Raw genomic sequence first — 15,685 nt, forward strand, 5'->3', positions numbered from 1 at the left:
CAAGAAGACTTGTACGAGTCAACTTGGACACCCCGTCCGGAGTACGACTACAGATTATTGGGGCCAATTGAAAGATTGCGACACAACAACAACCTGATCGTTGCCAAGGTGGCAAAGTTGGAGGATGTATCCAAAGATAATGATAAGGTTATTATTAACATGATGATGAAACATTTTATACATAATACATTTGGATCGTATTTCTCTCCCATCCCTTGAGCTGATGACTCGAAAAATTAGTCATACCGTTCATATGGCTCGGCAGTTGACAGCAATCCCGTTAGTATAATTTATATAAAAATGTATAATTTATTTAAAAATACAAAACGCTTTCTGTCTCATTCATAACAGAATATATTTCATCAGGACATAAACGAAAACAATATCCACATCACATCGCTCGAGTCCTCTCTGAGACGGAGACAAGCGCTGAAGATAGAGCTGGAAACTAGAGATCAGCGTGTAAAACATTTCAGATCCATGATTTTAGCGCAGAGAGCAACAGATGAAGGAAACAGATGAGGTTATCTTGTGTTATATCTAAGTGAGATATGATTCCTATCCCGGGGTATAGCTGCAGAAGAGCCCGCTGTGTTGACGTCCTGATGAAGTTGATAATGATGAAGAAGTTGGAGCTGTGAACACTACTGCCAGGCCAATATGCAACAAGGGAAATGAAGACAATAATCTTAAAATGACAGGTCATGGTGTGAAAGAAGGAATAGGTGACAAATAATTTTTGGTATAGGATTGAGCAGAGTCATTATTCATTGTAGAATATCACATAGATCTATCATAGAAATTTGTTTCGCTAAAAATGGTTTTTGATATTAATTATCAAGCTTTTTAATTTGAACCTAAAATTGACAGTTTTTAACTTTTTATCTTTATTAATCAAACTCCATGCTCAAGCATTCTAAGAATTTTTATATATTTTTCCACGACTCTTGACTGGCTGCGGTTAACTTAAATTTGAATACTTTGTAGAAACGATCATTTTTAGTTATATATATAGATTTAGTTACCGTACAGTTAGGGGTCGTTCACATATTACGTTATCATTTTTTGGATCATTTTTACCCCCCCCCCCCCCTCCGTAATCAGTTTTACACATAGCTATTGTGTCAAAAATCAAAATTACACTAGCGTAATCATTCGGAACCCCCCTCAGCTGATTACGTAATATGTGAACGACCCCTTAACTAGAATCGTGCCAGAGCGTGTTTGTAAACTAGGTTGTTTAGTTGATTCTCTTATATGATGTATTTTATCATGAATTTGTTTATTTATTATTTTATATATGCCAGATGCACTTTCATTAAATACGCCTTGTTTTCTTTTGAAGCCTACAGTAGAACTTGTATTGACCCAATACGCGTTCATCAAATTGTTAACAATAATTTTATCAATGCATCACAAGTGTATTCTAGTAGAAGTTAAAAATAAATAATCTATCCAAATTCTGATTTCTGATACAAATTAACATAATCGTAACATGTACACTATGTACAAAAGTCTTTAAAATTTCAGCATATAAACTCATTGAATATCTTCAATGATTTTTATTGATCAAAATGTGACCAAACATAGATATTAGTCCCTTCGACTGAATATAGATTAGAATTACTCTTGAATGGCGATGGTCATAATCCTACGCTAGCATAGAAAATATCGTGTTTCCTATCCGTAATTAGGGTAATTTTCATAATTAGGGGTCATTATCAAAGAGGGTCAAGATATCCCATGACCACGTCATCTTTCTCAACAGTAAAGCTAGTCAGCTAGTTATCTGAACTGAAGTAAAATAATTTAACTATTTAAAACAATCTTTCTCTCAGTAAATTCCAGAAAGTAAAACCACAAATATTTGCTGATCAGTCCTAGTATATAGATAGATAAAAACTGTGCTCGATTCATTTGTGATTACATGACTGATTCTGTTTGGATCCGGTCACGGTCAACATATAAACGTTCACATTCTAAATCACGGTATTTGTCCATCTCAGTTCTCATAGCAACGTTATCAGTATAGTGAAATAATGATGTATCACTTCACGACAAACTCTTATTAACTAATCTCCTAAACATTGACTTGTTGGAGGACAAAAGGTTTTGCGGGGTGTCATACTCTACAATTTTGCCGTTTTCCAGTCCGAGGATCATATCACTGTCCACGATGGTGTTTACTCTGTGGGCTACTGTGATCACTGTGCACTGCTTGAACCGGTCTGATATTACCTGGAGGAAACATTTCCTTTTAATTTTATGGTAGGACTAGAATGTCATGGCAATACTAATACTATCACGTTAATATTACCTTTCATGGTGATTAATAATGAATGCTGAAAATATCTGAAAGTTTAAAGTAAAGCGAAAAGATTACCCTTTGTATTCTCTGATCTGTATCTGCATCTAAAGCAGCAGTTGCCTCATCTAGAATGAAGATCCGGGTATTTCGAAGGAAAGCTCGGGCAAAACAGATCAACTGTCTTTGTCCTTTGCTGATATTATCTCCTGAGGTACAGAATAAATTAACAAGACTGAGCAGGAACACAATCAATGGCAGATAAAAGTCTCATTTTGCAACAATAAAATGAACTTTTATAAATAACGACATACCCTCGTCCACTATTTTAGTGTCAAGTCCGTCCGGCATGTCCGAGACAGCATCCTTGACAAGAGCGATCTCCAGAGCGGTCCAGAGTTGCTCATCTGTCTTTTTGCCTGGTGTGGTCATTAAGTGGTCATTAACTGGCCATTAACTGGTCATGTTGCGAGCCTGGATGATAACACGTGCATTTGTCCAATGTCTGTTTAAATGTTGGGCACAGTAATGGTGGATTTTGAAATTTACACTTCCTCGTTTTACCTGATATATCAAGATTTTGTCGGATCGTTCCTTCAAAAAGTATGGGTTCTTGAGGTATGATAGTAATGGAGTCTCTCAGTTTCCCTAGTGAAACTTCATTGATATTGATGCCGTCTATCGTAATGGTTCCCTCACGGATTGGGAGCATTCTGTAGGAGAAAAAGGATTGCTGTGTTGTTATTCGGATTTAAATGGACAGCGATAACTGAGGGTGTTTACAAATGTAGATCTAAAATATCAAAAACGGCTCAGAACATTACCTCAACATAGCGAGCCCGAACGAGCTTTTCCCGGATCCGGTTCTGCCACAGACCCCGATCTTGTGGCCCGCACAGATGTCGAACGTTAAATCCTGCAGCACGTCACCCAGGGCCTCGTCGTAGCGACATTTCAGGTTCTGGGGATGTTTAATGTCAATCTCTTGAATCTGGACTTCAACCCAGCCTATTTATGTGCTAGAAGTAGATTCAAAGTTCTAGCTCTGACGCGAACGGTTGTACTGATGTACTCACCTTGATTTTGATGAAGCCGTACTGTGGCCAGTTTGGTCGAGGAATTGATGTAGGACAATCGTACTCAGGAGGGGTTTCATCCTCTAGCTGGTATAACCTGGAGGGGTTGGAAACGCTATTAGGCTAATTTATACACAATAGTAAAGGAAGAAGGGAGGGGGGGGGGGGGGGTATGAAAAGGTCAAAAATCTGGCTTACGTAATATATGATTGGTCCCTTATGCTCTTATGCTTAGGCCTTAATCCATTACAATATCAATATGTAATATCATCGTTCGATCAACTGAACGGTCGAAAGATAGACTGTATTAAAAAGTGCCGTCTATGATCCTACCAATATAACTATAAGTTGGGAATTCAATTGTATGAGGTGTAGGAACATACATAATTTAATTGTTTAAAAAAATCAGAACATTATTTATGAAACACCCTGTATATCAATATATGGCACTTTGAATAACTCTTTCGATCCAACCGTACAATTAAATTATTAATTCAAACGATGACCGTTGTTGTAGATGTACATACTATCACTGATATGTACTATCAGGTAGACAAGAAAGGTCACAAATAAAAGCTGTAATTTAATTACCGCTTTTATCTCAGAATTTATACCTCTCAACTGCGCTAAAGTTTTGCTCCATCGAAGCGTACTTTTTAGTAAGTCCTGATACTTGTCTTGTCACCTGAAGAGGATTCTAATGTTAGCATAAAGCATTCCTCCGCTTTCACTTTCATTTTAAAGCAGCTGGTAATAAGAGGAAAACGTAATTAATGGAATGTTTGTTTACAGCTGTGTTATCTAACAAGTTATAAGAAAGGCAGACCTGGAAAGTATAGAGAAGGGCTATTCCCATGAGGGCAGGGTGTACATATCCAGACAAACACGCAGCGATACTCATCAAAGAGGCAAAACCTGGGAGAATCACCAGTGAAAATATACCATTTTTATTTAGCTTTTAAATTCTTTGTTTGATTTCCCGGCTTAGTTTGTCGGCCATCAGCCATAGTTTAAGTCAATAAAAAGTTGTCATATGCTATCTGAATGGCAATTTCCGAGTACTAAAATAGTTTGAAAGACATACCTACGAAGATGACACTAATGAAACAAATGTAGAGTCCCGTCCATGAACCAAAATATATCCCCCAAAGTCTGGAACAGGCGTTCTTTTTCAGATGATCATTAAATTCTTTTAGCTTGTATTTCTCTACTCCGTACGCTCTGAAATTTACAATTGTCAGAGGAGGAGTACAGTTTGAACCTTTAAATAATTTATATTCTAATTCAGTGACATTTGACAGTACAAACATACTCATAGTATTCATGTTAAATTGTTTCAGATTTAAATTGGGAAAAAAAAGTTTCTTTTTTTACAATGTAGAGGACAAAATCTTCAGATGTATAAGTTAGATTAAGTTAGATTAAGTTCAGATTATAATAGTTAAATTACAAACTCACCGAATAGAAGTGACTGATTCCATGATGTTAGTAATAGACTCAATAACTGGTGTCCTTAATACTGCAGTCAAACGTCTGTTCTGTCTTGAAGTTTGCAGCTGAAAAGGAACAGGTTTTATTAGGACTTTAGGAACAAACATTGCATCATATTCCCTTACACTTGATAATTGTTAAGCCGTTAATTATCATTCGGATGCAAAATGGTATCGTTACAGTTGGCGCAGTATCTATTCCTCCCGGAGATCAGTGGCCTTACAATGTAAAGTAACAAATTGTGTGTAAAAGAATAATCAGTATGTTCTAAGAATAACTAAATAACCTGTAAGTTCTGGAGCTGGAAGATGACGAAGAATGCAGGAATGTAGAAGAGGATGACATACCAGGAGACAAACAACTGCATTACAATAAACTTCATGTTACCAAGAATACCTGAAATTCGCGGAAACATCAGCCAAATATCACCAGCATCAGAATACGGATTTCTTCATTAATAATTTTAAAAATGTTTTAAAGATGTTATCAGTTTATTAATTTAATAAACTAATAAAATCTTTAAAAATTTGTTCAATAAATATCTGGAAAATACCCATGCCCTCAACCATCCTCAGTTCCCTGACAGTATATCAAACACTGGCTTACCCATAATTAGCGCAAGAATGCTTCTTATTCCAGACTGCTCAGCATTGTTCATATCCATTGTGAACCTAGAAAACAGGACAACTCATTATATATAAATATTATATCACATATTATTTTAATATGTCCAGAGTCATTTTGAGAGGATCATAGTTTATTTGAAATGAAAATAAGAGATAATATGACATTAAATATACTAGTATAAGTGCGAGACATTAATAAAAGGTCGATAAACCAATTAATAAGTTAATTGATTAATCAATGAATAAATTTACCTGTTGATAATTCTGCCGACTAGTGTCTCGTCGTAGTAGCGCGATGTTGCTGCGAACTGTGTATCCAACATTCTCATGAACATGCGCTTTGATAACTTGAAACACATCAACTTCACGTAAATCCTGAAAGAGGAAATTTTATTAAGGAGCTGGATAAAACTGTGGCCAAATGTTTCAGGGAATGGTTCTGTTTGTTACCACTCTCAGACATGCTCCGTGGTAGTGGAGTCGGAGAGGATTGTTGTAAAATATACAAAAAATATGTCCTGATTTAAAAAAACAATAAAATTGTTTATAAAGGAGCAAAATTCCCATTATTGGTTGCCATTAGTTCATAAAGCTTACAAATTTAATCTGTTAAGCTCATTTGTTCCAGCGATTCAACTTTGTTAGTTTTTTTGGCTCTGTTCCAAAAAGTCGAATTTTGAGAAAAATGGGGTTCACAAAAGAAACAAAACTCGATATTGTGAAGACTTATTGGATTTGTGGAGGCAGTGTGACAAGTGCTAGGCGTCTGCTACAGAAGAAGAACAAGTCTAAATTCAGCAAACTTGATGATAGGACAATACGACGTCTTGTAAAGAAGCTAGAAACTGATTGTACCCTGATTAAGAACACGCGTACGGGTAGGCCGAAATCTGCTCTTTCTGAGAAGAATATCAAAAGGGTGCAAAGAAAATTGGAGAACAGTCCAAGGAGGTCAACCAGAACACTTGGTAGGGAGCTTAAGTTATCGACAACTTCAGTTTGGAGAATTTTGAGGAAAGAGCTGAAGAAGTTTGCCTACAAAATTCAAATCAAACAGGCACAAACTCCAAAAAATAGAGAACAAAGGACCGAATTTGGCAACATAATGGCTGATCGCATCGAATCTGACTCAGAATTCTTGAAACAGATAATTTTTTCAGATGAGGCTCATTTTCATCTGAGCGGTCATGTCAATCGCCAAAATTGTAGGTTTTGGGCAGATGAGAACCCGCATGCAACAGTTGAGTCGCCTATCACTAGAGAGAAAGTCACAGCTTGGATGGGTATCGGGTATCATGGTATTTTTGGTCCCTTCTTCTTTGAGGATGGTGAGACCGGAAAAACAGACACTATCAGAACAATTACATCGAGATGTTAAAGAAGAAGTTTGTGCCAGCTCTTAAGAGAAAGCATGTGCTTGATAGGTGCTGGTTCATGCAAGATGGGGCTCCTCCCCACTGCAGCAAAGAGAGTATTGCGTGGTTGGAGAAGCAGTTCAAGGAGAGGATCATCTCCCGAAATGCAGACTTTGCCTGGCCCCCATACTCCCCCGACCTCAACCCCTTCGACTTCTACCTCTGGGGATATCTCAAGAGTAAAGTCTATAGCAATCCAGTCCCTAAAACAACCGCAGAACTTAAGCAGAATATCAGGAGAGAGGCAAGGAGAATACAGTTGAGCACAGTGCAGTCTGCAGTAGACAACTGCCTCACCCGATATCAACATGTGCTCTCCAATAAAGGACGATGGTTCGAGCAGATAATAAATTATTGAATCAAATTGTATTGTGTTTTATGATTTTTTGATATATTTGTTACACTTAAAACCAAAATTTGAAAAGTTATTTCATTTGTACTAAATTTGACAATATTTTTAATTGTAGTTGACGAAATGAGAGTCTCCACTCAGTGTGTTAAAACATAATTCTTTGTCGACGTTTCGGCTACATGCCTTTGTCATAAACAGGACGTACTGAAAACTTACATAGCTGCAAAGATACAATGTTAAAATAATCTATTAATACTACGAAATATAACAACAACAAAAAAATAACATCTTGAAACACAACAACAATCACAAATTTATCCAAAAGAAACATAAAATATAATGGCTAAAAGAATCCACACCGCAACAAACCGTGAACAATTCCTCATAGTACTAACATTTTACCAAGATAGCTCCTTCATAAAACTGATTAATCAAAAATTATCTATGTTTATAAGTTCAATATTACATTAACTTCCAAGTATATTTTATCCAATCACCTTCATTTACGGACTCAGACAATTGAGTATTTATTTCTGGGTTTTCACGTTTTATTAGAACCGACTGCCACAATTGACGGTCCACATAGTCTTTACATCTTTTTCGAACTATAAACCGAAACGGTATGTTTGGCATTGAAATGTCTGCATGCTCCTCTAGGTAGTGCTGCATGGCCGTAGATTTGTTGCCATCCCTTACTGATTTGTAGTGTTCCCAGGCTCTACTTCTTTTAAACCTACCAGTTTCCCCAATGTAGGACTTATTACATATTTGGCATATTAATTGGTAGCAAATGTTTTTGATCATGCAATAAATCAAAAACAGGACACTATTTATGAAACACCCTGTATATGTGTTTGCTAACTCAGTGCAGTGTGAAATTCAACCCAGCCTTATATGATATATCCATAACACAGCGAAACACAGTGAAACACAGTGAAACACAGTGAAACAGAGTGAAACACTGGGACAGTTCAAAATAATCCTCTTACTAAACAACCCTGACCTGTTTAAAACGTTGGTGAATATAGCTGTAAGTACGATTGTCACATAGCAGAGAATGTAGAATTGTGTAGGTCTGCTCGTAAAGAACACCTGGAAACATAACCGTGGTTAGGAGCTCTCAGATTAAACAAACCAAACTTCTTATTCGAAACTTGTTTTTGTGTTACCCTTCTGGACCGATATGAAGGCCTCAGATAATGTTATATATAAGGTATTGTTGTCATGGCAACATTACCATATATGGCTATTGGCTATATGGTTTAAAAGGTTATCTACTCACATAAGTAGCGTCGTATCCTGTGACTTGGTCCTCTTTTACGATGGGCTCTAATAGTGTTGACTCGTTGCTACGCGACGCGTTGCGATGTAGTTCTAATACCCCGTCCAGTGCTGTTAAATACACAATTTCAAACACAAGAAAATATTTTTTAACTTAAAAAAAAGAGGTTTTTGTTCTTAACTATTCCTGAAACGTATGTGCCATGTTTATAAATACAGCTGATAAACACATAGTTTATAAAGACCCTACCCTTGCTGTACACTCTGTCGTGGTTACTCTTATTATAAACATGCTGATAAAGTGCGCTCTGATTGTAGAGATCGCTAGAGTTAGAGTCGGGGAAGATGTTCTGGATATGGTGGTTCTCTAACTGGGTCTGGTTCATGGTGCTGTTGTCAAGGTAACCCACTCTGTTTGTACTGGTCCACATAGTTAGCCATATCACTGATGTTGTCTGTGGAAGATTGTTATAATTATATCTGAGGGGAATGTATCACTTGTATCTTAAAGCTTGGTATGTTGACAACCTGACTGTAAATTTTAAATATTCTTAATCTCTAATCGCATTCCAATAAACCAGCAGAGATATAATACTAATGTTAAGCAAATCATACCTGTATGCACATGTTGATGATCATGAGGGAAAGGGCCAGGAGAATAAGACTGATCTTAAAGTCCTTGATGAATCTGGCGTATACTGTTCTGTTGACGTGACCTATCATTACCTTCTCTTCTCGGATCAGCTTCCCGTCCTCCTCCTTTCCTGTCTTTATTACCCAGTCTACCGAACAAGGAGATAATCATATATTTAAATTGTTATATCGCAATCTCAATGATGCAACGAAGGACTGTGATTGTAAAAAGAAAGGTATTTGAATTCTCGATAGTTTCAGAAGGTGTCCTATAATTTATTTGTATTAGGTTCGCAATGTTAAGGGAGTTAACAAAAATAAATATCTGTTGAAAGAAAGCACGGATTTTACTGTACTTACTTCCGTTTTCATCCTTAGCAAATCTTTTTCTGCCTCCTCCTCTTCCTCCTCCGCCTCTTCCTCCCCTGCCCCCTTTTTTTCCGTCTTTTCCACTGCTCTTTTTTTCCTCTGCTTCATCTTTTCCCGAATTCGACCTGAAAAAGTTCACTTTGAACAACACAAAACTAAAGTTTGCACTTAGTATTGCAATTAGCAAATCATAATTCGAAAGTGATAGTAATAAATACTGTCAAAGAACTTACTCTACTTTTTCAGATTTACCACCACGACCCCCACCCCGGCCACCACCACCTCCTCGGCCACCACCACCTCCTCGGCCACCACCGCCTCCACGTGTTTTTTTAGCTTTCGTATCCTCCGAAATCTTCCCTTGCTGCACCAGCAACTCCAGGCCTGAAAGGTAAATCAGCTTAAAACCGAAAGAGTTGCTCTGCGAAAGACCACGTCATGGCTTTAATTATAAGTATAACTTTATAACTCATAGGTTGTTCAATATTCAGTGCAACAATAAAAAATGCATGCACATAAGCAAACACTGGGCATAAAACTATAGGCAAGGAAAGAGCAGATAGTCAAATAGACTGCGCTACGGCCAGGTAGCGCAGTTGGTTAGAACGCCAGCTTTGCAATTGTGAGGTTGCGGGTTCAAATCCCACTGTCTGCCTGGTCGTGGGGTGAGCGTCGTTGACGTTCAGCTAAGGATCATGAGTGGTCTATGCAGCACCCCGGTCTACTCAGCCGAATACTCGACAAATCGGGTGTGAGGGTTAAATGAGGAGCTGCACATTGCAGCAAAGTCTCGGGCGAAGAAAGTATGGTACACACTACCTTAACTGTCACTGGCTAAAAACAAATCCTTCGGCTTCCTGTAATTGGCTGGTTGCACTTGTGTAACGATGTGGCTGTTGGAATACTCCGGAGTAAAATAAGTGTCTTGATAAAAAAGAATGAGCTAACGGACCGGATATAAGGAGCATCAAAGTAAATGTACTAACGTTTCTCCTTGGAGGTAGTAGAGACCCAGATATCAGTGCAACCCTCTAACAGTACCATCGGGACCCCGATTTTATCTAATGGGGTATCGTGCTCATTGAGAGGAATCTCTTTACGGCCCTTCTTTCCCATTAAGACCCCCACTTTCACTCCTTGCTCGTTTTTACCAATCTCTATCTTCCTAGCTGGGATAAGAATTGTGGTTAACATTGAATTGAACTCTATCTGTTTTGAAGATCTATGTCATATTTGTACAATGGAATTGGAATAAACAAAACGAATTTTTAATGGAGGTTTGGAATCTGAAAATTTGTCAATGCGTTATCACCGTCTGACTGCTGGCTCCAAGTCCCATCTTCATTCAGCATTAGTGGAACTCCCTTCTTATCAATAGGTGTCCCGGCCTCGTTTGTCTGCAAATCCGTTCCATTGGAGGCCTCTGCAAGCTTTCTGCCGTTGTAAGGATCAACACTGTACGTGATCGTCACGTTAGTAAGAGGACCTGTTGGCTTCTTCTCAGAACTATCATCCCCGCCTGATTTTCCGCCTCTTCCACCCCCACGCCCACCTCGTCCACCACCTCCCCCTCGTCCTCCTCCTCCTCTCCCTCCACGACCTCCGGATGTTTCCGTGTTCTCAGAACTTTCATCTGTTTTCCCTTCTCCTATCAGAAACAGTATTATAGTAAGTGAATCACCGAATACCTATTCATGATGAAGCAGCAAATGACCTCTTTAAAGTTAAAGCGATCCACATAAATTCGATCCGTTACAATTCTTTTCAGGGAGGAGATAAAATAACTGCCAAAAACGTCACTTACCCATTCTCTGAGCTCTTCTCCCCACTTTTACAGTCGTGCTATTAGTGCCGAACGCGTTCTCAAACTTGTACCCCTTCTCCTCTAACGTGATGGGTTTACCTTGAGCCTCTATCTCCCCATCAGTCATAATCACCACATGGTCCGCCAGCTTGGCATAACCTGAGGGAATAGTTACCTTATATGGTAATGTTGCTTGTATTGTAGCAACATGTCCTTATAAGGTAGTGTCAACATCACAAAATTACCTCTTAGGTAATCGATAATACATGGTTTAATACCGGAAGAGAGTTATAGAATCATAGGGAGCTCCGGAAACAAACGGATTATCCTCCTCACTGTTTTAATTTCATTCAAGGGGTTAGGTTCTACGTTCGGTTAGACTTAGAGTCAAGGAAATTTTCGGTTTAACTTAAAGGAGTAATTGAGACGTATTTAGACAAGAGTGAACAATGCACTGGTCTGGATAATAGTTCACATATGTTTTGCCAGAAAACGAACTTTCATTGAAAGAAAAAAAACATTCGCACTCAAACCCCTGGCCCTACAAACCTTGAGATGAGGTGACCATAACGACAGTTCTGCCGGTTCCAAGCAACAGATTCTTAATAGCTCCATTAAACGCCTTCTTAGCGACCGAGTTATCCAGAGCCGAAAATGGGTCGTCTAACAAGACCGTCTGAGTTTTGGAGTACACGACACGTGCAAGGGAGGTTCTCTGTTTCTGGCCTCCCGAAAGTGTTGTACCTGAAACAAACCTTTTAGTTTAAGTTGTCAAATTATTGAAATTCTTCTTCCGGATCATATGTTTGTGCAAAGTTCTTCAATAAGTTTGACCAACAACTGATTTAAATTCTAATTACCGATGTTCAATCTAGCTTGTAACCTTAACCAATTTTTTGAGAATTCACTATATATATGAAAGTTAAAAGCCTACCTTTGGGTCCTAACTCAGACATATCCCCCGCTGGGAACATATCAATATCTTCTATTAGTTGACAAGCCTTGACAACCCTCGAATATCTGAACATTATGAGTTATGAGAAAAGCTTCACTAAGGTGCACTCGCAATTTGATTTTAAAATCATTTCCAAATTTGACTGGCGAGTCAAAAATATGATACCAATGGTACCAGATTACCATTAGAACTATGAAAGCATTTATTTGCTTTTATAAACACTCGTTTATAAACACTCGTTTATAAACGCTCGTTCTTTGTTCCTCAATTACTTCTTCAATAGTACTAAATAATTTGTTTTTCTGACCTGAGGTCGTCGAAAGGAGCGTCCATGATAATATTCTTGCGGAGAGTTGCGTTGAATATCCACGGAACCTGGGCGGAGAGACCTACACTGTTAGCTGGGTCCAACCAGATAACGTTACCTTCCACTTTTTTCATCTCACCTGCAGAGTGAAACTGAATGTGATACTCTTCAACACAAGGAACTAGTGCAAGGTTTTAGCAGAGATCGGGGCTCGGTATTTTAATTGTGTAGGTCAATTAGTCAGAACTGCAGATATCACAAACCAGAAAATTAAAATTAAACCGTTTATAGAGAAATAACCACTCAAAAAGTGAAAGTGAAAGTGAAAGTACTAACCGAGCATGGTTTGCAGGAGAGAAGTCTTGCCACAGGCACACGGGCCCAGTATGACAGTGAGCTTTCCGCGTGGTATTGACAAGTTTATGTTTCTCAGCACAAGGGTGTCTGTGTTAGCGAACTGGGGGTAAGAGAGCTTAATACATTGGAGTAGTGAAATCTAAGTGAAATGGAATATAAAAGTCGGTTAAAGTTGAATTTGAAAACAAATATGCAGTATGCACGTTAGGCTACTATTACATTTAATACAGTTTATAAAAATTCTTGAAACCTATGCCTTTGATATTTTAATTTTGGTGCCGTTTTGTTGATCGATATTCGATAATCTTAATTAATTTCAGGACCAGATCAGACCGAAGTACTTAAACCTCGTTGGCGAAATAGAAGTGAAATTTAAAGGAAAAAATGAAAGTGAAGGTGAAATTTTCGTACCTGGAACGAAGCGTTGGTAATGACTAGAGTATCATCTTTAAACTTGGTGTAATACTCCATATTCTTCTTGTTACTTCCGGGTAGACCAGCTATCTCCGTCAGATTAAAGAATTCCACTATACGATTCACGCTCACGTAGCACTGAAAGAAAAAATAGGTGAAAGTGCAGGAAGAGCTAAGTAGATGAGTAGATCGAGAGTATATTGTATTATAATTACCTTATCGGACCTTATTTGACCGGACATTAAATGAACGGACATAATTATGAACATAATTAACGCTCGAAGGCATTCAAAACCATCAAAAATCCAAATTTGTTCATCTTTTTTTTGGCGTTTTAAGAATTTAAGCAGATAATTTGTAAATTAATTTATTATACAATGAGCAAGAAAGGCAGTCGTGAAGCAGTACAAAATGTCAAAATATCTGTAGATCAGTGTCTATGATTATGAAAGAGACAGGAATAACGATGAATCAATTGTTTTATTTTGTAACTATCTAAGAAATATAAAAAAGCAGATACAATTTTCAGTGATTAGTAGACAGTAGTGTTAAAAATTTGATGGAAACTAAATATTTTGGGGAATTAACTATACCAGTGAATGTAGTTGTAAGTGAATATTGAAATGAACTGCTGATGTAAAAAAGGTCATCGAGGCCTACAGTGGACATCATTCTGTATTAATTAATTAATTTTATAATTAATTGATTAATTACTGCTATACTGTATTAATGGGATCTCTGTAAAGCATCTTGACTTGAAGTGCCAGTAAGAAGCTACCGTAGATATCCTACTCTATACTGAACGAGTATGGATTTGTTTAATTAGGTAGATTAATTTTGTAATTTAAGTCTGGTTTTGACATCAGAACCTGGCATGTAAGCATCTATGATACATTTCAATATTTTTTGTCGTAAGTAAAGTTTTCGGATCAACCTTTTTGTTGAAACGTGTTGATGATTCGCGACGATTAGTTTTTTCATTCGCTGATCATTTCAACTTCAACGTGCATGTTTTCTGCAGAAAGTAATCTAGATCTATTTACCAAGGTTGGCATATGCTAGCTAGTCAAGATCCTGACTTAGGAAATGAGAAAGTAAACGGTATGTGACATGTCTCATAATACGTGTATACTAGTTTTGCTCTTAGTACTTTAAGGTTAAAGACTCTGCAAATTAAACAGTCTCTACTGTTGTTGAAGGTTAACCGGTCTAAAAGTAAGACTGGCAACACAGCTTTACGCCACGTGATGCCCATATAAGGACATTATCGTTTTAGTTGTGAGACACCAAGTAAGCTTTCTTGTCTACCACGATCTTAGTCAGCATGTTGTTTGTTCTGAATAATGTTTAGCTTTGCTCGCTCGACGATCGAGATTGAGAGGCGGGCAGTTTCGATTATATTTGAAGAAAACCCAGATCAGGATCTACTGAGTAGATACATATCTGATACGATGGACTCGCACTCCAAAGCTCTCACTGCTTCTAACAAGGATATGGAAGTCGCGTATTTCTACTATGTAAAATATCTACACATGTGTGGTCAGCTCAGAACTCTTATCTATTCAGGTAACCATGGGGATTAACTTTAATGTAGATTAGTAACCATTATCTTTTATCAACATAGGTAACCGTGTTTGAGGTGACTGGATGAATCCCAAAATTTGTAACTTCTTTGCAACATTTATAGTACTACAATTATAGTACTACAATTATAGTATTACAGCTGTTGTTGGTCTGCTATTTGGTGTGATTTGAAGAGCATTAAGGCAGGTTGACTGATGCCCCCCTTACAGGGAATACACTAGCCAACACAAAGGAGCACCTTGACGACATCCTGGAGGTTACAGAGATCTCAGCCCACGCACACCGTAACGCGGAGAAGATAAAGAAAACACTGGACGCAGAGTTCGTGAGAGGGAAGGAGATAGCGAGGGAGAGTAAAGGAGTGCTGGAGAGGAGGGAGAAAGGGAGGAGCTCTCAGAGGGGGGAGATTGTGGGGATGGTGGTCAGTGAAGACGAGGAGGAGTCAGACGTGGTGGACAAGTGGCCACCACCACCGCCCCATATTTAGGAGCAACTCCGGCTTAAATGTGGAAGTGATACACTGATATCCAGATATCGTTACGAGTGCTTACTCGAGTCACCGCTGCAAAATTTGGCTCCGACGCCACCAAATAAGTGAGTTCTGCTATGTAAACTAAATATGTCCGAGCTCTAACCTACTCTCAACACAGCAAGTTTTGAAACTCCTGTTGAACAGGTAAGACACAATAATGATATTAAGTGCTGGTATACTGCTG

At 38.1% G+C, this 15,685-nt stretch overlaps 3 protein-coding genes across 3 annotated transcripts in view; 2 read left to right on the forward strand and 1 right to left on the reverse strand.

Moving 5' to 3' along the window:
* The window catches only part of LOC134823649 (uncharacterized), a 33,667-nt gene extending 32,593 nt beyond the window's left edge, over window positions 1–1,074 (forward strand). The window contains exons 28-29 of the mRNA XM_063835183.1: window positions 1–147; window positions 367–1,074. Of these exons, the coding sequence (XP_063691253.1) occupies window positions 1–147; window positions 367–522 (303 nt within the window). The 3' untranslated portion in view covers window positions 523–1,074. The remainder of the gene's footprint in view (window positions 148–366) is intronic.
* LOC134823488 (double-strand-break repair protein rad21 homolog A-like) overlaps window positions 1–15,685 on the forward strand; it is a 901,854-nt gene that overhangs the window by 6,048 nt on the left and 880,121 nt on the right. The gene's annotated exons all lie outside the window — the stretch shown is intronic.
* The window catches only part of LOC134823482 (ABC transporter C family member 10-like), a 35,864-nt gene continuing 21,520 nt past the window's right edge, over window positions 1,342–15,685 (reverse strand). Inside the window, exons 16-42 of the mRNA XM_063834958.1 lie at window positions 13,383–13,523; window positions 12,951–13,071; window positions 12,615–12,753; window positions 12,287–12,372; window positions 11,902–12,096; window positions 11,353–11,511; window positions 10,861–11,196; window positions 10,535–10,717; window positions 9,782–9,932; window positions 9,540–9,673; window positions 9,162–9,328; window positions 8,797–9,001; window positions 8,548–8,657; window positions 8,269–8,357; window positions 5,751–5,873; window positions 5,479–5,543; window positions 5,159–5,268; window positions 4,840–4,937; window positions 4,466–4,602; window positions 4,208–4,296; window positions 3,996–4,066; window positions 3,382–3,478; window positions 3,130–3,266; window positions 2,870–3,018; window positions 2,620–2,724; window positions 2,384–2,514; window positions 1,342–2,238 (exon numbers count right to left, since the gene is read on the reverse strand). Of these exons, the coding sequence (XP_063691028.1) occupies window positions 2,053–2,238; window positions 2,384–2,514; window positions 2,620–2,724; window positions 2,870–3,018; window positions 3,130–3,266; window positions 3,382–3,478; window positions 3,996–4,066; window positions 4,208–4,296; window positions 4,466–4,602; window positions 4,840–4,937; window positions 5,159–5,268; window positions 5,479–5,543; window positions 5,751–5,873; window positions 8,269–8,357; window positions 8,548–8,657; window positions 8,797–9,001; window positions 9,162–9,328; window positions 9,540–9,673; window positions 9,782–9,932; window positions 10,535–10,717; window positions 10,861–11,196; window positions 11,353–11,511; window positions 11,902–12,096; window positions 12,287–12,372; window positions 12,615–12,753; window positions 12,951–13,071; window positions 13,383–13,523 (3,714 nt within the window). The 3' untranslated portion in view covers window positions 1,342–2,052. The remainder of the gene's footprint in view (window positions 2,239–2,383; window positions 2,515–2,619; window positions 2,725–2,869; window positions 3,019–3,129; window positions 3,267–3,381; window positions 3,479–3,995; window positions 4,067–4,207; window positions 4,297–4,465; window positions 4,603–4,839; window positions 4,938–5,158; window positions 5,269–5,478; window positions 5,544–5,750; window positions 5,874–8,268; window positions 8,358–8,547; window positions 8,658–8,796; window positions 9,002–9,161; window positions 9,329–9,539; window positions 9,674–9,781; window positions 9,933–10,534; window positions 10,718–10,860; window positions 11,197–11,352; window positions 11,512–11,901; window positions 12,097–12,286; window positions 12,373–12,614; window positions 12,754–12,950; window positions 13,072–13,382; window positions 13,524–15,685) is intronic.

The sequence above is a fragment of the Bolinopsis microptera genome, chromosome 11, assembly GCF_026151205.1.
Source record: "Bolinopsis microptera isolate Bmic1 chromosome 11, MBARI_Bmic_1.0, whole genome shotgun sequence".
Lineage (NCBI taxonomy): Eukaryota > Metazoa > Ctenophora > Tentaculata > Lobata > Bolinopsidae > Bolinopsis > Bolinopsis microptera.